The sequence below is a fragment of the Mauremys reevesii genome, linkage group 21 (assembly GCF_016161935.1).
Source record: "Mauremys reevesii isolate NIE-2019 linkage group 21, ASM1616193v1, whole genome shotgun sequence".
NCBI lineage: Eukaryota > Metazoa > Chordata > Testudines > Geoemydidae > Mauremys > Mauremys reevesii.
This window is the reverse complement of record NC_052643.1, coordinates 5682936-5707104: the sequence shown is the minus strand read 5'-3', so window position 1 is coordinate 5707104 and position 24169 is coordinate 5682936. Positions and strand designations below refer to the sequence as shown.

The following is a 24169-nucleotide window of genomic DNA, read 5'->3' as shown; positions in this document are numbered from 1 at the left end:
TTTAATTGTTCAGTGAGAGTCCAAAGCCTTTTAAACTGCCTTTGGCTCCTGTGCAGAAGAAAGTGAAAGTAAAGCAGCTCCCCCCCTCCCCCCCATTTCTCCCCGAGCAGCCACTTCTATTGGTAAGTAACTTAAAGGAGCTTAAAAGACCAGAACTCGTGGAATGGTATTGTAGGATTTATGGGATAACAATTCAGAGGGTTGGTTCTTGAAGTTTGCCTTCCCGTCTGTCACTGTATTGGCATGTTAGTTCTGAAATGCAAAGCTGCCCGCTGAAATGAGTCCTTTCCACCCCCAACACAGATCTTACTTACTGCAGAGCCTCTCTGAAGAGGGGTCCACTGAGAACAAACCTTCTGAAGAGAAGCTTCGGGGATATGCTGCTGTCCTGGCTATTGGATCTAGCCGCTGCAAATCAAATACTCTGGGTAAGGCTCTTGTGGAGTTTAGCCATGTTCCAAGATTTGTTTAAGGGAGACTTTTTTGATACAATATTGTAAAGGTTCAGCTCCAAAGCTGTGCTGGCAAAAGGTTCACTCCCCCAGCCATCACCTCACAGACTGGGGTATTGATTCTGTGTAGTTCAGTCAGGTACTTGCACCTGTGGATTCAGAAGCAGTAGTAGTGCAGCAGTCTGGGGGGAAATCATGAAAATAATAACTAGATTAAGTCCAGCCAGCATTAAAATGGCTTTGCAGCTGTATTGGCACTCTGCTGGCATAACTGTCTTTTGAATTTCCCTGGATTCTCACTGCTTGAATGTGTTCACTTATGGGATACGCGGTATACTGTGTAGCAAGTGAAACTTTCAGAATTCCTCACAGGAGGGATTGTTGTTGGTTAACCACTTGATTAAAGCATTTTGACAAGTTAATACTGTTGAAATAACATCTTTTCACTGGAGGAACTGTCTGTTGCATGACTGAGTTGCCCGAGGCTGTGGAGGGTAATGCCAGGTTTATTTTGTTAAGACCAACGTGACTTGCAGTAGAAGAATGTTAAACCGGTTTCACCACCAGAATTACAGTTCAGACAAACCTAGCTATCCAGTTTCCAATCAAAGTGAATGTACCTAATTCAGTTGGAAACATTCTGTTTTGTTTTGTTTTTATACAGGGCCTTACTGCTTTCCAGCTTCCCTGTCAGCCCCTGTGAAATTCCTTATTTTTACTGTCTCATTTGGTTGCAGGCCCAACACTTGTACAGAACTTGCCATCAGCAGTGCAGGCTTTGTGTGAATCCTGGAACAACATTCATACTAATGAGTTCCCAAACATTGGATCATGGGTGAGTCCAGTCCTGTGTAAGGGTCCTGAAATAGCCCTAACTATGTAACTTGGTGGGAAAGTTGTCTACTATATTTTTTTTTGTTCAACTTACAGTTTAATGAAACAGCTAAACATCTGGCAGGAGGGAAATAGTCTCTCTCATGCTAGACATGAATCATCTGCTATTGCAAAGGTATCCAAATTTTGCACAACCAAGAGCTGCAAATTTTCCTACAAAGGGAGCAGGTTTATGGCATCCTTCCCTTTTAATATAGAGATTTGGCCAGTGGAAATTAACAAGTTTCATTCACCATCAGAACAGCCCTGCTGCTTAGTTCAATATGGAGGATTGCATGTTGATGCATGAAGTCTATCTGGGTCACACATCCATATTAAGATGATGGTGACCATAGGCTGCACTGTCAGCTTCTGCAGACTGCAGTTCTACCACCCTGCAGCTATTAGGGCAACAATGTAGAAGTTTTAAAAACCCAAAAGGTGAACTTCAGCCAGAAGACTGCATGACACACTTCGTTAATTCATATATGCTAATTTTTTAGGCACCAAATTGTGCTTTCTGTGCTATGTATTCATCCTGACTGAACATGTGTTCTGGTTCTTTTTAGCGCAATGCCTTTGCGAATGACACAATCCCAGCAGAGAGCTACATCAGTGCTGTTCAGGCTGCCCATCTGGGCACACTCTGTAGTCAGACTCTGCCCCTCGCAGCCTCCTTAAAGCATACCCTCCTCTCCTTGGTCAGACTCACTGGGGACCTCATCGTGTAAGTGAACAGTTGTGTTCCGTCTGGTTTTGCCTGTTCTTTTGAACATGACTTGCAACTGACCATTCCTGTTTATGGGGAGAAAAGTTGGGTAAAGGACACTGTCTTTCTGAATTTGAGACCAGGGACTGTATGAGTGAAAAATAACCACCCACTCGGCATTGGATTTCTAGAAGCCAGATTTCTCCCTAGAGGGAGTTCTTAGCCCCTTCTTCTTGTAGAAGGGGGCACAGAATAAACACATGTCCCACGAAATGGGGAAAACAATGTCAGCAGTGTGGATTGCTTTTTAGATTGTGATCACCAGGTGTTGTCCTCTTAGAAATATTAATGCTAGAAAGGAAAACAGAAACAATTCTTCTGTGGTGACTTTTATTCTCCAAGTATCCCAAAGCACATAACAGGGTTCTGATACTGCACCAGTGTCTGGGACATACTAAACGATGCAGTGACTACCTAGGAAAACATTGCAGATACCTGTATACCATAAGCAGGGGTCGGCAACCTTTCAGAAGTGCTGTGCCGAGTCTTCATTTATTCACTCTAATTTAAGGTTTTGCGTGCCAGTAATACATTTTAACATTTTTAGAAGGGCTCTTTCTATAAGTCTATAATATATAACTAAACTATTGTTGTATGTAAAGTAAATAAGGTTTTTAAAATGTTTAAGAAGCTTTATTTAAAATTAAATTAAAATGTAGAGCCCCCGGATGGGTGGCCAGGACCCGGGCAGTGTGAGTGCTGCTGAAAATCAGCTTGCGTGCCGCAGGTTGTCTACCCCTGCCATAGGGGCTCAAATATAGTTTTGGCAAGGAGAGCTGTTTTGTTAAGAGAGAATAGCCAGGACAACTGAATTATACCCAACTATTTGAAAAGGGCTTTGAACCTAACATTTACCTAGTCTTCCAGCTAGATCAGTTTCCTAGCTCTGTGCCTGCTAATCTATTTCATTGTGTAGCTCTTTTACTGGTATACTAATGGAAATGTTTTTGCTGTTTCTCTTCTCCCTTCAAGCTGGTCAGATGAACTGAACCCACCACAGGTTATTCATACCTTGTTGCCCCTTCTGTTGGAGACCAGCATGGAGAGTGTGGCAGAGATCAGCAGCAACTCCCTAGAAAGGATCCTGGGCCCTGCGGAGTCTGATGAATTCCTGGCTCGTGTCTATGAGAAGTTGATCACAGGATGTTATAACATACTGGCTAATCACTCCGACCCCAACAGGTATCAAATCACATACGATGTATCCCTTCATCATGTGACCTGCTAAGCCTGATGGACAGGATTATCCTGATCCATTTGTTCATCAGTGTTTTTATTTGTGCTGTGGAAAGGCCACATATTAGCTTATTCTTTTCTGTACAATGCTACTGTAGTTAAATACAACAACCCACAGTTCCTTTAAAGATTACTGGCGCTTTGGGAATCCATGAAGTTGCACCTCTGTCTCTTTTCCAGTAACCATTTGAATCATCCTCTTCCCAAAGAGGTGGATGGGGCGAGTGTGTCAGTGCCCTCTGCAAAGTTAACTGTTTGCTAGTTTGTTCTGATGCAGAGACCGTCACTTGGTCATGGTTTGCAGCCTATTTAGGCTGTACTTTTATCTGTTTGCAGGATTTCTTAACCTTTTCTGTGTCCTGCAGACCCAAGACCATTACATATAATTCTTCAATACACACTTCCTTTGTATGGGAGTTCTTATATTTTTTTTGTTGTTTACTACATTACTCTCAAAGGTCTCCTGAACCATGTCCCAAGGTTCTTCCTTGGCTAAGGCTTTTCTATTAAATCCTCCTCCCCAGAAGAACTGTTTAATGTAGTGCTCCATTCTGAGAGCCTACTTTCTTATCTGGATGTTTTCCAATGCCCCGGCTAGGGCCTCCCTACATCCATCTGTGCCTTGTTAGTACCCAGAGTCTTAGATTGCAACACCAAATGTGACAATAAGACATCTTGGAGTTGAGCCCACCTAAGGTGGGAAATTGAGGCATGATCAGTTTAGGCTTAATCAATTTTTTACTTTATTTATAAATTTTCAAACCATCATTTTCACATATAGTTTCTGATCCTATATTTGACAGATAATAAACAGATAAGACTGAGCAGGGAGTGCACCTTTCTTTATACTTAATCTTTGATCCACAGTGGCCTAGATGAGTCAATTTTGGAGGAGTGTTTGCAGCATCTGGAGAAGCAGCTGGAGAGCAGCCAGGCCCGAAAAGCCATGGAGGAATTCTTCTCAGAGAGGTGAGGTGATGGAATATTGTATTCTAAGGACTTGTTTTCTCCCCTGTTAATCCTTATCTTGCCGCACTTAGCATTTGTGGAATGCTGTTGCTTCTGTACAGGAAAGTGCAAAGTTCATATAATCTGCACAAGGAATATGTTGCCCTTTGGAGAGATGAAGGATTTTGTAAGTGTGAAAAGATTCCCACGTGAGAGAGAGAAAGAGAGAGTTGTTCTGCTTTACACTGCAGATAAAATGTTCAGTTAGTCGTCATTTCAATGACTGGTTGTGCAAGTCTTTGGATACATCTGTTTTGTCAGAGGCAGCATAAAGAACCTCTTGAGACAGGCTGTATTAATTTGCCTGTCAGTTCTACTTGTAAAGTATCACCTGTTCTCTCAGTGCTACCCCAGGATAGCATTGGCTTGGTCTCCTGCAGGATGCCTTTTTCCTGTCTTGGAGTATGAAGACAGGGTAGTGCGGATGTAAAACAGCAGAGCACAGCAAGCGTGTAGGAAGATATGAACCGGGGGAGAGTTAATTCCAGGAGCAAAGCTGATTGACAACCTTTACATGCTCTCTACTTCGTTTTGTTCAGCCCAAGCTAAAGTAGCATGATGGGGGAGTTGGCTTGGTTGGTGTGCGCTGTTGGGATGGGAGATCAATGAGAAAAGAGTAAGCAAGAAGATGATGACAAAAGATGTTGAAATCAGCGTTGGCCCTTTTGTGACAGAACCCTGGTTTGTTACCAGATGGCTCATGATCTGTGAGCTCCTGAGGTTTGCATATGCCTCTGAATTTGGAGCTGAGGCTCTGATGGCATTGCTCTTGAAAGCATTGTATATAGCCAGATTGAAAAAGCATGTTAATGTTGTGCTCCTAACCATGAGTTAGTACCTCAGAGTGGAGGAGAGGACAATATGAAAAAGATGTGATTATTTTACCAGCAGGCTGAAATTGCTTCAACCTCACAGCTGCAAGCATTTTTTTAACTAGGCTCTTCTGTTAAGTAGCCTTAATTTTAAGCTGACTGACTACAGCATGACTCCGTGTGGCTCTAATAAACATTGAAGGGAAGTAGTGTTGGCACTTGTTTGATATTTCCCTTTGGAGTGTAACTGCTTTGCTTCTTCATGGACAACCCATTAACATGGTTTTCGTTGCCATTCTTTTCTGGTGAAACTAAGAATGGAATTTTAAGAATGGAAGGTAGCTGCCTGCAGTACTCCATCCTTACTGTGCTGGGTGCAGGGTTTAGAGTTTTGTCTTGTTTAGGTGTCTGTCCATCCGTGTCTCCTTCTCCTCCCCCTGGAAGTACTCTGCAGCATATGAACCGTTTCTGCCCTGGCATCTAAGATTGATATAAATAACAGTGAGGAAAAGAGATGAGTGCATTTTTGAAAGGTTTGACCTGATGATTTCTTTTCTCTCACTCAATTAGTGGAGAACTGGTCCAGATCATGATGGCAACAGCCAATGAAAATCTCTCTGCTAAATTCTGTAACAGAGTTCTGAAATTCTTCACCAAACTCTTCCAGCTGAGTAAGTGACTGTTTAATCTCCGCATCAGAACTTTGATGTCCATTTAACATTTTTCTTGTTTTGCATATATTGACCTGCAGTATGAAAATGCTTGAAAGAAAATTTTTGGGGAGATACTGAAGACTACGTGTACTCATTCCCAGTCATCTTTTGTGTTTTGTCGTCTTCTGTCTCCTCCTCTCTAGCTTCAGTTTTCAGTTCTGTCGCTGTCCCTCCCCTGACAGCCGCCCACTGTGCACATTTTTCCTTAACTATTTGCCCTTTCAGTGTGTAGTAAAAGCTTATTCTGAGTTAACTAGTATTTCGGCAATCCCTCTTTTGAAGGTGAATGTTTGCTAAGCAGCCCGTTTAGCTCTCTGGAGGAGCAGGCCCGAGGGGACTGTCTGGCAATATCTTCAATATGCATATGAACAGCTAGAGATGACCACAAGCTGGAAAATTACACAATTCACTTTTATGTCATGCTTGATTTAGTTACCCCCAGTGTCTGAGAGAGAGAATAAGTGTCTGGGGGGAACGAATGGAGGAATAGAATTAAAATGATGATGATAGTAACAGGGATAGCTGTGGGACTGCCTCCAATTGCATGCACTTTAGGGAATCCAGTGAATTTTGCTTTTAATAATAGAAGGAAAATTGTCGTCAGGCATGTTCAATTTACAGCCACAATATCAACCACTGATAATTCTGTCTCCTAGCTGAGAAGAGCCCAAACCCCAGTCTGTTGCGACTATGTGGCTCATTGGCCCAGTTGGCCTGTGTTGAGCCTGTACGCCTACAGGCCTGGTTAACCAGGATGACCATGTCACCTCCTAAAGATTCAGATCAATTGGATGTTGTTCAAGAGAACAGGCAGCTGCTGCAACTTCTGACAACATATATTGTTCGGGAAAACAGGTAGAGAACAATCTTATGTGACTTGCATTATATTTTATTGATAAAATACATATTCCATAGACACCTTCTAGTCTGTTAAATACTGCTGATCTCTCATGCTGTAAGGCCATTGTCTTGCTATTGTTCTCTAGTGTATATTAATGTAGTACTATTTGAAACGGGACTACATTAACATACACTAGGAAACTTCTAGTGTGTGCCAGCAGGGCCCATATGGGGCAGTTAATGCGCGACACACTAGTGCATGCTAGAATTTGCACCGGTCTGGTGCCGGCTAATATACTGCTTAGATAACCCTCAGAAAAGTTGAGCTTAAACTGGTGTAGATGGGTGATTTAATGCATCTCAAACTTTCTTCTTGTTGATTAGCCAAGTTGGAGAAGGCGTGTGCACTGTTCTGCTGAGTACCCTTATACCAATGGCAACGGAAATGTTGGCCAATGGTGATGGAACAGGCTTCCCTGAGCTCATGGTTGTGATGGCAACTCTGGCCAGTGCTGGGCAAGGTGCTGGACATCTCCAGCTTCACAGTGCCGCAGTTGATTGGCTGGGCAGATGGTAAGAGAAATGAGACCTGTGTTGGTGATTGATTATCTTCATGTGTTGGACTTCTTGGGAGTTTGGTAGTGGAGAGGGGAGAGCGAGTGGGTGCTGTGTGGTTGCCCCATAGTTCAGAATGCCACCTGTTGGAATATGTGGTAGTTGGGATAAGTGCCTTTATGGAGACTTGTATTGGAACTGTGGAGGTCCTTCCCTTTTCCTCTTGATGATTTAGTGGCCACTACCTAAATGATTTGCGTAATGCTGTTGTAAAACTAACAAACTAAATACTTGGGATCATCATCAGTGAGGATTAAATTGATAATTTTTAAGAGCTGGTTTCTATAACCATCTTCTTTTAACTTTCCTTTATCCTATAGCAAGAAATACCTGTCTCAAAAGAACGTTATAGAAAAAATGAATGCTAATGTCATGCATGGGAAGGTAAGAAGCACAGGCAGTTCTCAGTCCTCAGTGTTTGGTCTGAGCCCTGGTCTGCATCAGAAAAGTTATACTGCTGTATATATAGTGGATAAGTGTTTGGTACCTTGTAAAATCTAAATCTTCACCTGGGAAATTCTCTGATCTTCCTTTTATACATGGTAGTGAATTTGCTTTTGCTTTTGCTTATAGGCATACACTGTAGATTCAGACCCAAATTAAAGCCTTACACTCGGCCCTTTTCAGACTATATATAATTACTGTTTTAATGTCTCCCTGAAACTGAATATTCATACCTCTAATGCAAATACTGCAAGCAGATAAAATCCCAGTATCCTTTCTGGGCATTTTGCTAACAAAGGCAAGGTGTTGAATTTGATGTGATTCACCAGTGAACTGAAGATGTCATTTACTCTCCACTGTCCATTCTGTTCTTGTCATCTGGCATGAGGTTGAGACCTACTTGTATTTGGTAGTTTTAGTATCCTACCAGCTCACAAGAACTGGATAGAGTAGCTAGTGCAATGTGCATGCCCACAAATCAAAGCCTCTCAAGCCTCTCACCCTTGAGAGACCTTCTTAAACTTTTTAGAGAAAATGTCCTGGCCCCATACTGTAGCAATATGCAAACCACCTTGCAAATCCCAAATCAGTTATGTGCTGTGGTAGAATTTCTGAGTGCAACACAAATCCTTACAATCTGTGTCATTAAGAATTGGAGATATTTTCACATTTGTGCTCATTTAAACATAGATGCAGGAGGATTTAATTATTCCTTTCCTTTTTTTGCAGCATGTTACTATACTGGAGTGTACATGCCACATTGTCTCATATCTTGCTGATGTCACTAATGCTCTGAGCCAGACCAGCGGCCAAGGACCCAGTCATCTTTCTGTTGATGGAGAGGAACGGGCTATCGAGGTGGATTCAGACTGGGTGGAAGAGCTGGCAGTGGAAGAGGAAGATTCTCAAGCTGAAGACTCAGTAAGTTCTCATAGTGTGATGTTCACAACTAGTAGCTGAAAGCCGATAATGTTGCATGGTTGTGGCAGCTGGACTAAGTAATCCATCATCTCCACAGTCTCCCTTATACAACCAATTAAATTGTTGCATGCAAATGGTGAGAGTCACAATAGCCTTCTAGATTTGTATATGCAGCTTTCAGATCAAATGTAGAAAAAATATTGTGTTTTGACTTATAAAGAGTATAATTTCATGTTGGACAATCTTAACCTGGGGTCTGAAAGCCCATCTGTGTCCTCTCTCTTAAATCATTGTCAGCAATAAAGATTTTGCAGTTAGAACGTAGCTATATAAGACAGAAGAGAATCCAGCTCATCCTTGTGCAGATAGATTAATTTTTCAATGTTGACAAAGGTAAAGACTTTTTTGTCAGTAAAACAAGCAGAGATGTGCTGAAGACAGAGAGCAAAAATGTTGAGTAAGATGTTGCTGGTCTGATATAGCTGGTTCTCTGACTCTGTTACATTAATACCCAATTTAACTGGGGTGGCTTCAAGATTAAAGCTGCCATCAGTAATTCATGCCTTTAAATTCAGACCCCAATATCTTATTTTAATTATTGTCCAATATTTCTTGGATGTAAAATGAAGTGATTTTGTTTGGTGCCTGCTGTTTTAGATGATGCTGAAACTCACTGTTTTCAAATGTGAATTTATCAGTGAATGGGTTTCCTTTATATCAAGTGACTCCAGAGTAGGTAGGTAGATATGTAATACACTGACTAAATGATCTTCCTTCCTAAACAGGATGAAGATTCTCTCTGCAACAAACTGTGCACCTTCACCATCACACAGAAAGAATTCATGAACCAACACTGGTAAGAGCCCTCCAGGTCTTCCTATGTACAGAATATCAGCCTGGGCTTACTGGCCATTCAGAATTGGGGAAGAGATGATGTGCTAAATCTGAGGGGCTATAGTTTCTAACCTGTCTGGTTTCTTTTGTACAGGTACCACTGTCACACTTGTAAGATGGTGGATGGGGTTGGTGTTTGCACGGTTTGTGCTAAAGTTTGTCACAAGGACCATGAGATTTCTTACGCCAAATATGGTTCATTCTTCTGTGACTGTGGAGCGAAGGAAGATGGCAGTTGCCTGGTAAAGGATCTTCATGGCTAAATTTAAACTGTCCTGCAACTATTACAGGGTGCCTAAGTTTGGCTTTGCAAAGTCTTATATTGCACAATAGTTATTCTGTGATATCAGTATATGGGAGGGGTCTACTTTAGAATAAGCTTCATCACTCCCCTGTAATTTGCAGCTTTCTACTTAATGATTTCACCCCTTCACCAAAAGGATCTCTATTGGCAGATCTTTTAAAACACTAATTAAGACTTTGAACCTACATAACTAACTTGTGGTTTGTAGGTCAACTTCATGTTGCCCACTTACCAGATCTCTGCTCTTTTGATGTTTCCCACCAGCTGCCAACAATGTTACTTCCTGTCTAATAAAACCTCTAAAAGGAAAGTGACATGTAGGGTACAGGGTTATTGCTGTCTGATCTCTCTGAAAATGTACTCTAAGGAATTAATTTTGCTCCAATTGAAATCACTGGGAGTTTTGTCATTGACTTAAATGGAAACTGGATTGGGCCCTCAATATTGCTTTGTCTTTCCCAGGCTTTGGTGAAAAGAACTCCCAGCAGTGGCATCAGCTCTACCATGAAGGAGTCTGCATTCCAGAGTGAGCCCAGAGTGCCTGAGAGTGTCATCCGCCATGCGAGCAACTCCCCTGCTGATAAATCCAAGGTCACCATCAATGATGGGAAAGGCCCTGATGAAGAGAAACCCAAGAAGAGCAGCCTGTGTCGAAATGTTGAGGGCTGTCGAGAGGAATTGCAATCCCAGGTATTGTTGTCACGTTAAAATCTCATTCAAGCATCAGGATCCCTCTGTGTAGTAATTCTTCAGGATTCTTTGTTCTCCTAGAATAAAGCTGTCTTTACGGCAGCCCGTGCTTCTAACTTAGAGGCTTTTGCCATTTTGATTTAGTGTTATGCCAGTACAGTATTAGTGTAGCGAATATGTTCTGTGTTGAGAGTTAACACTGGATTTTTGTGTCTAATGCCCGTAAGAAACAGTCAAGTTTGGTACAGAGTGGTTGTGGAATGGGCTGTACTGGTAGTTATGTTACACTAATAAAATAATACCAACGGGATCTTATAAGAGGGATAAGGCAAAATGCTGCGTTTATTATAAATACAGAGAAGGAGAGAGAAATCAGGATATGCAGTTCAATATTATTTCACTACTATTCCTTATTCATTCACACACTCATTGATACAAGTTCTGCAGAGTTGTTGTTATAGTTACCAGCCTAAAGGTTGCTCGTGGCAGAGTACTGGCCAGGTAGCCTGCACACAAGGGTGGAGCCGAGTCCTTGTCAAATGCACATCCGATGCTCCTGGAAGGTGGTTGCAGAACCAGATTCAAAGTTTTCAGTCTTTAGAGTCTGTTTTTATAGGATTTTATTCCTATACCAGTCTATGGGAATTGCTTCATCATGCTGTTACTGCATTTGAAGTGTTAATCACTGTTCTCACGTTTGAAATAAGTCCATCATGCAGACGGCACAGCAGTGACGGCTGTCAGGTGTTTATCTTGTTCTTTGATTCTTTCATCCTTGGGATCGTTGGGTGGATTCCAGGTAGCCCTCCGGGGGTCATCCAGTTATCTCCACTCTGCGCATTCTTTGGCCAATCGAGACTGAAGTTGTAATTCTTAGGCTGTCACTTCCCTGACCGTTCATCCTTTTTATTTTAATCAAGCATCCATCCTCTATTTTAACATACATTTATCACTATTATGACTTCACTATCTCTTAACTTCTAACAACTCTCAGGATGTCACAAATCTACTTAAACTTTAACGTACATAACAAACAAGTTAAAAGCTCCAAAGAGTGGGAAGCTGTGTTCTGTTTTGAAGAACAATTACAGTTGTTTTTGCAAAGCCTTATCACTCTTTGAGAACAGGCTTTCTGTCTTAGGATGTGATAACACAATTAGCAGTTTGGCCTTGCATGTTTCTCACAGAGAGGGAGAGAGACAGAAATGAAAAAGCAAGAGGCCTGTTCTGTTACCAATATCTTGAAGTTCAAGCTGTGGGGAATTCAATCTTGCCCCTTGTCTCTCTTGGCCTCAGACTTGCTATACACACGAACTTTATGGTTCTAATACAGAAATTCCCTGATATGGTCCAACAGTTAGACAACTGAGAATCAAGTAACTTGTCTATTGGGATAACAGTGCTGTAGCTGCTTTTCAAAGACTTACCTGGGCTGTGAAATGCTGCTGCTATGGAGGTTTCATGGGGATGTCTTGTGCTTTACTTGCCACATCTGTTTCTTGTAGGCCAACTTCTCCTTTGCTCCGCTGGTGTTGGATATGCTGAGCTTCCTAATGGATGCCGTTCAGATCAACTTCCAGCAAGCTTCAGCCATGGGCAGCAGCAGCCGAGCGCAGCAGGCTCTGAACGAGCTGCACACTTTGGACAAGACAGTGGAAATGACAGATCAGTTGATGGTATGATTACTGGCTGGTTTGCTGGTTCAAATGCTTGCTTTTGGGCCAAGGGGAGGGATCACTTTTGCCTCAGTTTTTAATAAGGGTAATGAGCAGCTTGGGGGCAGTGGGAGGGTGGCCAATGGGAACAAGGACATGGAAGTAGAGATTACCACAACCAAGGTGGAAGTCAAACTCAATCAACTTAATAGGACCAAGCTGGGGAGCCTGGATATTCTCCATCCAAAAATATTTAAGGGACTGACACATGAAATTGTCAGCCCAGTAGCAAGGATTTTTAATGAATCTGTAAACATGGAGGTTACACCCTGTGACTGGAGAATTGAAAATATAGTGCCTAGGTTTAAGAGAGGGGGAAAAAACATGATCTGGGAGCTGACTTCAGTTGTATGCAAGGTCTTAGAACAAATTTTTAAAGAGGGAGTAGTTAAGGACATAGAGGTAAATGGTAATTGGGATAAAATACAGCATGGTTGTACAAAAGCTAGATTGTGCCAGACCAACCTAATCTCGTTCTTTGAGAAGGTAACTGATTTTCTAGACAAAGGAAATGCAGTAGATTTAATCTACATGGATTTCAGTAAAGCATTTGATACATTTTCACACAGGAAACTATTTGTTAAATTGGAGATGATGGGGATTAGTATGAGTATAGAAAGATGGATAAGAAACTAGTTCAAGGGGAGGCCAGGTCATCCTGAAAGTAAATTGTCAGGCTGGAGGGAGGTTATTAGTGAAGTAACTTCAGAGATTCCTCAGGGACCGGTCTTGCGACTGATCTTATTTAACATTTTCATTTATGACGTTGGCGCACAAAGTGGGAGTGTGCTAATAAAATTTGCGGATGTCACAAAGTTGGGAGGTATGGCCAAAACAGAGGAGGACCGGAATGTCATACAGGCAGTCACAGGATAACAGGGAAGGTCCACTCATGGATCAGTGACTGGTTAAAAGACGGAAAACAAAGGGAGGAATAAATAGTCAGTTTTCAGAATGGAGAGAGATAAGTAGTGGAGTCCCCCAGGGGGTTTTATTGGGACCAGTGCTGTTCAACATTCATCTGGAAAAAGGATAAACAGTGAGGTGACAAAATTTGCAGGTGATGCAAAATTACTCAAGATATTGAAGTCCAAAACAGACTCTGAAGAGTTACAAACGATCGCACAAAACTGGGTGACTGGGCAACAGACTGGTAGATGAAATTCAATATTGATAAGTGCCAAGTAATGCACATTGGAAAACATAATCCCAGCTATACATATACAACGATGGGGTCTAAATTAGCTATCATCGCTCAAGAAAGAGATCTTGGAGTCATTGTGAATAGTTCTCTGAAAACATCCGCTCAATGTGCAGCGGCAGTCAAAAAAGAACAGAATGTTGGGAATCATTAAGAAAGGGATTGATAATAAGACAGAAAATATCATATTGCCTCTACATAAATCCATGGTATGCCCACATCTTGAATATTGCATGCAGATTTGGTTGTCACATCTCTGAAAAGATATATTAGAATTGGAAAAAGTTCAGAAAAGGGCAACAAAAATTATTGGGGGTATGGAACAGCTTCTATATGAGGAGAGAGTAATAAGACTGGGACTTTTCAGCTTGGAAAAGAGATGACTAAGAGGGGATATGATAGAGGTCAATAAAATCATGACTAGTATGGAGAAAGTGTATAAGGAAGTGTTGTTTACCCTTTCACACAACACAAGAACCAGGGGTCACCCAATGAAATTTATAGGCAGCAGGTTTAAAACAAAAGGAAGTACTTCTTCACACAACCTGTGGAACTCATTGCCGGGGGATGTTATAAAGGGTAAAACTGTAATTGGACCCTGGGAGTGGGCGACAGGGGATGGATCACTTGATGATTGCCTGTTCTGTTCATTCCCTCTGAAGCCTCTGGTATTGGCCACTGTCAGAAGACAGGATACTGGGCTCGATAGACCATTGGTCTGACCCGGTATGGCCTCTCTTATGTTTGTAAGATTTGTACAACCTTGAAAACTGGAGTAATAGAAATGGAATGAAACTTAATAGTGCATAGTGCAAGTTCATGCACTTAGACAACAAGAACTTGTGCTATAAGCTGGGGATATATCAGTTGGAAGCAACAAAGGATGAGAAAGACCTGTTTGTATTGGTCAATCAGGATGACTATGAGCTGCCAGTGTGATGAGGCCGTGAAAAAGGCTAATGCAATCCTAGGATGCATCAGGTGAGGTATTTTTAGGAGAGAGAGAGAGAGGGAAGTGTTATCACCATTATACAAGACACTGGTGGGACCTCATCTGGAAAACTGTTTGCAAATCTGGTCTCCCATGTTTAAAAAAAATTAATTCAGACTGGAACAGGTGCAGAGAAGGGCTGCTAGGCTCATCGGCGGAATGGAGAAGCTACCTTATGAGAGGAGACTTAAGGAGCTTGGCTTGTTTAGCCTAACAAAATGAAGAATATGGGGGGAGATGATTGCTCTTCCTAAATACATCAGAAGGATAAATACCAGGGAAGGAAAGGAGTTATTTAAGTTTAAAGGCCAATGTTGGCTCAAGAACAAATGGATAGAAACTGACCATAGGTAAATATATACTTGAAATTTGATAAGGGTTTCTAACCATCAGAGGAGTGAAGTTCTGGAACATCCTTCCAAAGGGAATAGTGGAGGCGAAAAACCTAGCTTGTTTTAAGATTGCGCTTGGTCAGTTTTTATGGAGGAGATGATATGAGATGGCCTACGATGGCACATGGCCCATCCGTGACTGCTATTAGCAAATATCTCCGGCAACTGGAGATGGGACACTAGAGGGGGAGGGCTCTGAGTTACTATAGAGAATTCTTTCCCGGATGCCTGGCTGGTGAGTCTTACCCACAGGCTCAGGGTTTAACTGATTGCCATATTTGGGGTTGGGAAGGAATTTTCCCTAGGTCAGATTGACAGAGACCTTGGGGGGTTTTCACCTTCCTCTGCAGCATGGGGCATAGGTCACTTGCAGGTTTAAACTAAGGTAAAGGGTGGATACTCTATAACTTGAAGTCTTTAAATCAAGATCTGAGGACTTCAGTAACTCAGCCAGCAGTACCTTCATGAAGGTACGGTCACATGGGCCTATTACAGGAGTGGGTGGGCGAGGTTCTGTGGCCTGCAGTTTTCAGTAGGTGATCATGATGGTACCTTCTGGTCTCAAATTCTGAGAGTCTAAATGAAACTATTACAATTGTTCAATCTCTGCTATTTGTCTCTACTTCTGCGTGTTCTTTGTGCTCCTCAATGGCTCAGGTCCCAACTCTTGGCTCTCAAGAAGGTGCTTTTGAGAATGTCCGAATGAACTACAGTGGCGACCAGGGGCAGACAATCAGACAGCTGATCAGTGCTCACGTGCTGAGGCGAGTGGCAATGTGCGTGCTGTCCTCCCCACATGGGCGCCGCCAGCATCTAGCTGTGAGCCACGAAAAGGGCAAGGTGAGTGCTGAGAAGGGGATGTGCTCCAACGGTGCAACAACCAAACATGCGTTTTAAAGTCAGATGAAAAGATTTAAAATGTTCCATAGTGACTAAAGAATCAAGCAGACTTCCTACGGTCAGACTCACGGACTCTGTAAATGACTAGACTCGTTTGGAAAAACCTCCCTAAGTGATTGTTACTTCAATTGTTTCATATTTTAGGGAACAAAAATCTTGCTTCTTGCTGCAGAGATCCTGAGACAATACATTGATAGAGTCATATGAGAAGCTAGATACTGAGAATTTCTTTTTGGGATATCAACATTAGAAAATTGACTTGATTTCATTATTTTGTAGATTACAGTGTTACAACTCTCAGCATTGCTTAAACAAGCAGACTCCAGCAAAAGGAAATTAACCCTTACCCGCCTTGCATCTGCACCAGTTCCCTTTACTGTACTGAGCCTAACAGGAAATCCATGCAAGGAAGACTATCTAGCTGTGTGTGGGCTGAAGGTAAGGGTCTGACAAGCAAGAGAGTTCCTTTACCTCAAACCAAGCTGTGCTCCTCTCTCCCTAGGCGATGGGTTGTAGAGTTATGATTGGCTATCAAAGATCTAAAGTCATTGTGGATGTTACTAATTCTAGTTCTTGAATCACTTGCTACTAGTTTTAGCTCCAGCTTCATTTACTATGTCAATCCTATTTATTATTTTAAACCATTCTTGATAATGCCCAAAAAAACCACTTCCTCAGATGACACTCAGGCCGACTGTCCTTTGTGCTACAGAAACTGAAAAGAGTATTCATGTAAATAAAACTTGACTGAAATGGATGTGCTTAATCTGCAGCCGCTTCTACTACTGAGCAATGGGTGATCATTTTGTATTTTTTCAAATCTGTGCACAATTTCTACAATTAAAGAAATATACCACCCAAGAAACCAGTAGTCTCAAATATTTGAAAAAACCCCAGAAGAAGCACAGTTCTCTTGCAAAGTCATTCACCCTAAAAACAGGGACGCTTGATTTCTTCCTATATGAATCCATTATTTGTGTTTGGGGCTAGGGAAAGGTCAATGGCAGGAATGATGGCCCTTGAATCTGTTTTTGCAGAAATATATATTTAATACTTTACATCTTTTATTTTCTTGTCCCAGGACTGCCATGTGCTAACATTCAGCAGCTCTGGATCAGTTTCCGATCACTTGGTGCTCCACCCCCAACTAGCAACAGGAAACTTCATCATTAAGGCTGTGTGGCTGCCAGGATCTCAGACAGAACTTGCTATTGTGACTGCAGACTTTGTGAAGGTATGGTCACAACTTGTGGGTGATCCCTGATTGACTTGGTGCTGTGTATTGCTTTTCATTTCCCGTGGAACTGATATGGGGTTCTGGCGGTCTCCAGAGTCATCCGTGTTGCAGAATAACACAGTGCTCTTAATTTACTAGGAAAATTTGAGTTCTAGGAAGGGCATTACTGTTATCTCTAGTTTTCTAATATGTATTGCTATTCACCACTGTTAGTAATAGACTGTTCATTGAAACTCAAAAACAAAGGCCCACATTTTCATAAGTGACCTCTTATTTTGGGTGCCCAACTTGAAATATTTAAGATTTTATTTATTCTCTTCCACCTCCCCCCAACAGCACCAACACCTGCAGCTCCCTTTGATTTCAGTTGTGGGTGCTGATACTTCTTAAAATCTGGCCTTGATTGTCTAAATTTGGACACTCAAAAGTGAAGGTCATTTTTTAAGATGGGCCAACATTTTCCCCTCTTCCTAACCTGACGAATGCAGAAGAAAGAGGTCATTCATAGATCTGAGGTTATCTTTATCTCCATATTCTGGCACCTGAATAATCTGCCCTCCGGGATCTGCACCGTTGTAGGAATAGTTTCAATCTGTGTTTATGCCCTATTAGGACGAGCTGTTCTGTGGGCTCGCTGCTAATTCCCTCCCCTCTCCTCCCACAGATCTACGACCTTTCCGTAGATGCTTTGAGCCCAACATTCTATTTCCTTTTGCCAAGCTCCAAGATCAGGGATGTCACATTTCTGTTCAATGAGGAGGGAAAGAACATCATAGTCATCATGTCTTCTGCTGGGTACATCTATACTCAGCTCATGGAGGAGGCAAGCAGTGCCCAGCATGGACCATTCTATGTTACCAATGTGCTTGAAGTCAGCCATGAAGACTTGAAGGTAATGGTGGCTTTCCCTACTAACTTTTTCTCTCCCTCTACTCCTGATGGTAAGAAGCAGTTTCCTTTTCTTTCCCTGATCTAGATCAATGAGGTTGCACTTTTTTCTGCAGAGAGAGAGAAATTCTGACACTGATTCTGACAGTGGTGGTTGAGGGGGAAGGTTGAAATTAAACCCATTGATCCAGTCATATAGAAAATTGAGTACGTTTTCCATGATTGGATCTGAAGTTATGCCCAGCAGGATTTCACAACAGGAAAATGGTTACGGAGCAGCATTACTGTCAGTACAATGCACTGCTAATGGTGCAGTAGCTAAAATGGATGGGATCATCCACCCTTACGCAGGGTCTGCAGAGATGCAAGCCTTGGTTTCTGTTTGGTGTCTACGCTGCTGCGGGCCTGGTGTGCACCACCCAGGCTGGCTAGTTTAAAATATTTCCAACTTCCATTCAGCATCACTACCCCAGTCCACTATGAAATGGGGAAATAGAGGAACTACAAGCCAAGAGGAAAGCGCTTCTGGGAGCTGGAGATGAAGAGGGGTTGGCATGCAACATTCTCTCACACAGGTGCTGTCTCATGCACTACCTATAGCCTGTGGGTGTGCAAGCTCAGTATCTTGTTCAAAGATGCTTGGAGTATCTCACGGTGTGCAGCTTGGTGGTAATGTCATCGAAGGCTGCATTCTCAAAAGCCCTTTGCTGTGTTATGTGATAGGTAGAAGGGCAGATGTTGAAATATTGTACTTGTTCAGGAATTTAAGTCTGACCACTCTAGAGCTCTGAAGATGTGTGTGTTTAAATACCAGTGTTTTTCCCTTGTCCCTACAGGACAGTAATGGCCAGGTGGCAGGAGGTGGCGTGTCTGTGTATTATTCCCATGTCCTTCAGATGCTTTTCTTCAGTTACTGTCAAGGCAAATCTTTTGCAGCAACAATTAGCAGGGCTACTCTGGAGGTACAGCGGCTTTTCCCGATCAACATAAAGAGGTGGGACTGAGGGGTTGCCCCCCTCCAATTTCTGTTTCTTATTAGCTGCCGTGGCTGTTCCCAGTGAAAGAACCCAGCTCCCACTGCCCAAGGCTTTATGTAGAGAACCTTCCTGCAGTTTACATCTTACCATTTTATATGTCACCTCCTGTTTCTACCCTCTGCTTGTAGAACAGTGAGACTGAAACCAAACCCAGCTGCTTTTGCAGTGGGATGTATGTTTATTTTGCTCACTAGGATTTCACAGCACAGAGGTGCCTTCGGAGCAATCTTGCTGTCTGAGTGCAGAGCTTCCAATGGTGCAGCAACTGGAACTGATGGGATTATCCACCCTCGCAGAGGCTGAGGAGCAGGAAGCCTTTGTTTCCATTTGGCACCAGTACTGCAGTGGACCCTGAGCATTGTGCATATAAAGTCTTATTTTCAGGCTGCCTTGAGGGAAACCAATCTCTTATGCTATAAAAATGTCAAGAAGAAAGTTCTTCTATCATCTGTTCTGACAATCAGAGCTGGGCATTCAGGCTACAGAGTCTCACTAGCTTAGCATGAGGCAGATACCTTGCATTCTATTTCCATGAATATCAGGTCCCGGCATCTCCCTCACTCCAATCAGACCTCGCCTGGTCATTTTGCACAGGGGCTTTCACCACTCTGAGAGTTAGATCTCAGTGAGGATTATGTTCTTGGGGAGCATTTTCCTGTGCTTGTCTGTTTCCTTTGTATTCATCACATGGCCATGGTAGAGCATGGAGCACTGTATCCGCTAACACAGATGCTTTGCTCTGAGACCAGTGCTCTTCCATTCTGTCTGCTAGGATGTGGTGACAAGTAATGTGGTGTTTTGCAATCACTCCCCTGCCAGCCTGATAAGAGAGCTCTCTAGTATAAGGTTAAATAGATACTTCAAATCTGGTTCAAGAGTAATTTTCCTGTTTTTATGATAGTGTCACTAGAATTTTATATACCAAATGAATGGGGAAAGATGTTAAAGAACAGGGCTGGGTGTCAGGATTTCTGGGCTCTCCAGGCTGCCACTGACTCAGCTGTGCAACTTTTTGCACTTCAGTTTCCCCATCTGTAAAATGGGAATAATATTGACCTACCTGCCAGGGATTTTCTGAGGTGGTTTAATTAACCAAGTGCTTTGCGATCCTCAGACGGTGATGTTACTTGTCTTGCTAGCTGGAATGAGAATTTTATTTATTTATCTTGATGCCCCTTGCAGCTGTTTCTTGAGGTCATGTGAGCCTGGCCTTTCTCTCTTGCAGTTCAAATGGTGGGAGCAAGACCTCCCCAGCACTGTGCCAATGGTCTGAGGTGATGAACCATCCTGGGTTGGTGTGCTGTGTTCAGCAGACCACAGGTATTCCTCTGGTGGTCATGGTGAAGCCAGATACCTTCCTCATCCAGGAGATTAAAACCTTGCCAGCTAAAGCCAAGGTGAGTGTTCCCTATCTTTTGCCCTTCAAATTGACTTTCCTGTTTCTCTGTTGCTGCCACTTCTTCCAGGTTTCCCTTGCAGTGATGTCTTACAGCAAAGTCATCCTGGTAATAGCCACCAACACTGCACTTGAAAGTATTGTTTCAATACACAAACTGACTTTCCCCAAACCCACCCATGTTTTTAAGGTGTTTTCAACCTCTGTTTACTCTTCATTCTCCCCGCAAAGCCATTGACTCTCTTGCTCTATTGTAGCCTCTGTTGGCTTGAGTACCTGCTATCCCTGATACTTGTGTGACAGTTAGGTAACAAGCTTGCTCTCTGAGGCAACAGCTTCTCTGGGCCTTTCATTTGCTGGTGTGTAACCTGTTTCAGATCCAGGACATGGTGGCCATCCGTCACACGGCCTGTAACGAGCAGCAGAGGACCACCATGATCCTTCTGTGTGAGGACGGCAGCCTGAGAATATACATGGCAAATGTGGAGAATACTTCCTATTGGCTGCAGCCCTCCCTCCAGCCTAGCAGTGTCATCAGCATCATGAAGCCAGTTCGCAAACGCAAGGCAGCTGCTATCAGTAAGGCTGCTTTCCTTTCATATCCTAAGTCACCAATAAAGAAATTAACAATGAAATAAATACATGGTCTGTCACCTTCTCCCCAGAAATGGGATCCTTTGCAATCCAGATGAAGTCCCAAGCAACTCCATCAAAATTTTCCATTTAACTTCCCCTTCATGAGGACCCTATCTTACATAACTTTTCATATGTCCTTGCCCATCCTTCAGAAGTAAGATAGCTCTCTTCATAAAGATGATATCCAGTGGGGGCCTGGATGGCTAAGGGTGTTTAGTAATGGAATAATGGAACCTTTCATTTCTAAATTGCTGGTTTGAATCTAGACTGGGTTGATATTGAGCACTATTCATTACCACCTAGTGGTGGTTTGAGTCTGTCTTGTCCCTAGTGGACACACATCCACATCACACAGTCACTGCTACAGTGGCCGCTTTGGCGGCTTCTCAAAAAACCAAGGACTGAATGAGCATGCAGATTGGATTACCCCCCTTTGCTAGAGACCAGCATTGAAGTACATTGGTAGGGTAATATGGGGAAGTGCATGCTGCCACTGCCCATGCTGTACCTGTTCTGTAAAGAGAACTTCAGTCTTCAAGACTCCTAATTCAGAACCTTTTGCCAGCACTAGATTCATATTTTTTTTAAAATTCCCTAATGTCTAATGTGAACCTGTTGTACCAGGGTCACTACTGAAAATAGGATAGCATCACGTAGGCACTTAGGCATTTGGCTCTGATAATCACCTTACTAGTAAACACCGGGTTTGGGTGTTATGGGGCTAGCATGGGATGATTTTAATCTTTCAGCACTAATCTCATTTGTTTGAGCTGCAGATAAGCTGAGTAAGAGGACCTTTCCCTAGGAAAGCTCCTCTTATTCATGGCAAGGCATATGCAATGCATAATTAGTTAGAAAGCTAGAGCATTCCCAAGAGATGTGCAGTCAGTTTGCAATTGGAGCACTCTAGCTTTACCTGTGTGTGTGTGTCTTTTTTTAGCTATTGGTATCCTCTCTTTCAGCGACTCGCACCTCCAGTCAGGTGAACTTTCCCATTGACTTCTTTGAACACAACCAGCAGCTCACAGATGTGGAGTTTGGAGGCAATGATCTCTTGCAGGTTTATAACGCCCAGCAGATAAAGCACCGGCTCAACTCCACTGGCATGTATGTGGCCAACACCAAGGTAAATCAGATGCTTTGGGAGCAGTCTTAGGTATTTACGTAATTTTGTCATAAGGCTGCTGTGCTCTTCATCAGAGCATGAGCAGTTGTTTTATAAAAAGTGTACGTTCTCATTCGAATGACCCTCTGCCAATCCTGGAGACTGCTGAGCTAACCAACCCCATCACGACTGGAGGATCTTTGTATACTAATTTTGGTTGGTCACCCAATCTGAGTCCTCCTAAGAACCAGCTTGGCATCAAACTTACAGCCAGTCATCTGCCACTAGGAGCTTTAGTTCTGTACCTCAACTGTTGCTCTCTTTCACTATTTTTGTTGTTTTGGGCCTTTTCTTTCCTTGACTGCTATTTTTCTCTCTGGCTCCATTCTTCTCTCCAGCAACAGAGCATCCCTCTTCCCAAATGAGTAGACCTTTGAGCCCCATTTATCTGCTGTTCCACCCAGTCCTTCCCAGCAGGTCCACGGGGTTGCTACTAAAGTTAGGTAGTGTAAGAAGACAATTCCCAGGAAACATTCTGTTCCTGTCATGGTGTAAGCAGGCCACCGGCTTTGCAGTGAGATGGTGCATGGGCCTTCCCATTCCAGGGTGCTCGTGGTTAGAAATACCCATCTTCAGCTTTCCCTTCCTCAGTAATGATTGTCTCCCGCAGCCTGGTGGCTTTACCATTGAGGTCACTAACAACAACAGCACAATGGTGATGACAGGCATGAGGATCCAGATTGGCACTCAAGCAATTGAGCGAGCTCCCTCCTACCTGGAGATCTTTGGCCGCACCATGCAGTTGAACATGACCAGGGCTCGTTGGTTTGATTTTCCTTTCACACGGGAGGAAGCCCTGCAAGCTGACAAAAAATTAACCATCTTCAGTAAGTCTTTGGTTTTGGTTGCATGTTTTAACTACCTGCAAGCAAACTGGGGGTGTCTGGGGGCTGTTGCAGTACAGCTGTTGTTGGGCAGAGGTTCCGCCAGGAATTAGTTTTACAGGGACATAGCCATGGTTCTAATAATTCTGGGCTTCTGTAAAGTAGCTATTTCGTAGAGGGTTCAGCACCCCCTTGCAGAGGGCACATGCAGCACCTCTAGTTAAGTTACAAGGATTCTGTGCTGAGGTAGCATGGAGGGAAAGACATTAGACAATCAGACAAAGCTACGTTTCAGAACGGATGAGTGCTGGGTAAATTGAACGTAAACTCTCTCTACTTGCTTCTTGGTATCAAAGAGAAGGAGCCTCACTTCTGGGAACCTGCAAAATCTCTCTTGCTCATTGCAGTTGGGGCCTCTGTGGATCCTGCTGGAGTCACAATGATGGATGCTGTCAAAATTTATGGCAAGACCAAAGAGCAGTTTGGCTGGCCTGATGAGCCCCCAGAGGATTTCCCAGCTGCCTCAGTGAGCAACGTTTGTCCCCCGAACCTGAATCAAGGAAATGGTACGGGAGACTTGGAGTCTGCTGCCCCTGCTGCTGCCAGTGGGACTGTCCTGGAGAGGTATCTATATAGTTCTATACATTATATATGTATATAGTTTTTATTTGCCTTTTAAAAGTTACTAGTTATACTGGTGCCCTGGATGCACTTGCGTAGCATTCTTAGCTGGAAGCTTTTATACTGGTAATGAAGTGTTGCTCATTTTCATATAACGTGACAATTATGTCATGCCACTAAAGAGTCAATGTGCAACTCTTCCAAAATGGTTTCCTGCTGCTCCTCTCTAATCTCCCATGTGGAGTTGAGGATGGAGCTCCATGCATTCTCCTTCACATTACCAATTGAGTCTGTCTGCAGCAACCTCAACCAGCCTCAGATGGCTTCTGCCTTCTTGCCACCTTTTCTTATTTAAATCTGGGATCCTTTTACAGCCACCAAAGATCACAAAAGTTAGAGGCTATTTGAACCTAAGTTCACTTCTGAAGAGCTGTTTCTTCATTCCTCTTTTTAGTTTCTGTGTGATCTTGCCCTACATATGTTCTCTCTTCTTTCTCCGTAGCAACTACTTGTGTGGCAACTTCCTCATAGGCCATGGATCCCCAAACTTTTCAGTCTTGCAACCCAGATATTATAATACTAGCTTTTGCATGAG

The 24169-nt window shown here is 42.9% G+C and overlaps 1 protein-coding gene across 7 annotated transcripts in view; it reads left to right on the top strand.

Moving 5' to 3' along the window:
• UBR4 (ubiquitin protein ligase E3 component n-recognin 4) overlaps window positions 1-24169 on the top strand; it is a 115126-nt gene that overhangs the window by 22713 nt on the left and 68244 nt on the right. For 6 of the 7 annotated variants that reach the window (XM_039509300.1, XM_039509299.1, XM_039509296.1 and 3 more), the window contains exons 26-49: window positions 304-428; window positions 1190-1287; window positions 1895-2052; window positions 3067-3276; window positions 4198-4299; window positions 5721-5821; window positions 6520-6718; window positions 7088-7276; window positions 7639-7702; window positions 8492-8683; window positions 9469-9539; window positions 9672-9819; window positions 10344-10571; window positions 12077-12247; window positions 15528-15710; window positions 16050-16208; window positions 16852-17004; window positions 17672-17899; window positions 18732-18889; window positions 20158-20329; window positions 20706-20907; window positions 21927-22090; window positions 22740-22956; window positions 23361-23577. In XM_039509300.1, coding sequence (XP_039365234.1) covers window positions 304-428; window positions 1190-1287; window positions 1895-2052; window positions 3067-3276; window positions 4198-4299; window positions 5721-5821; window positions 6520-6718; window positions 7088-7276; window positions 7639-7702; window positions 8492-8683; window positions 9469-9539; window positions 9672-9819; window positions 10344-10571; window positions 12077-12247; window positions 15528-15710; window positions 16050-16208; window positions 16852-17004; window positions 17672-17899; window positions 18732-18889; window positions 20158-20329; window positions 20706-20907; window positions 21927-22090; window positions 22740-22956; window positions 23361-23577 — 3909 coding nt within the window. The remainder of the gene's footprint in view (window positions 1-303; window positions 429-1189; window positions 1288-1894; window positions 2053-3066; window positions 3277-4197; window positions 4300-5720; window positions 5822-6519; window positions 6719-7087; window positions 7277-7638; window positions 7703-8491; window positions 8684-9468; window positions 9540-9671; window positions 9820-10343; window positions 10572-12076; window positions 12248-15527; window positions 15711-16049; window positions 16209-16851; window positions 17005-17671; window positions 17900-18731; window positions 18890-20157; window positions 20330-20705; window positions 20908-21926; window positions 22091-22739; window positions 22957-23360; window positions 23578-24169) is intronic. The other variant, XM_039509301.1, reaches the window with a different exon arrangement.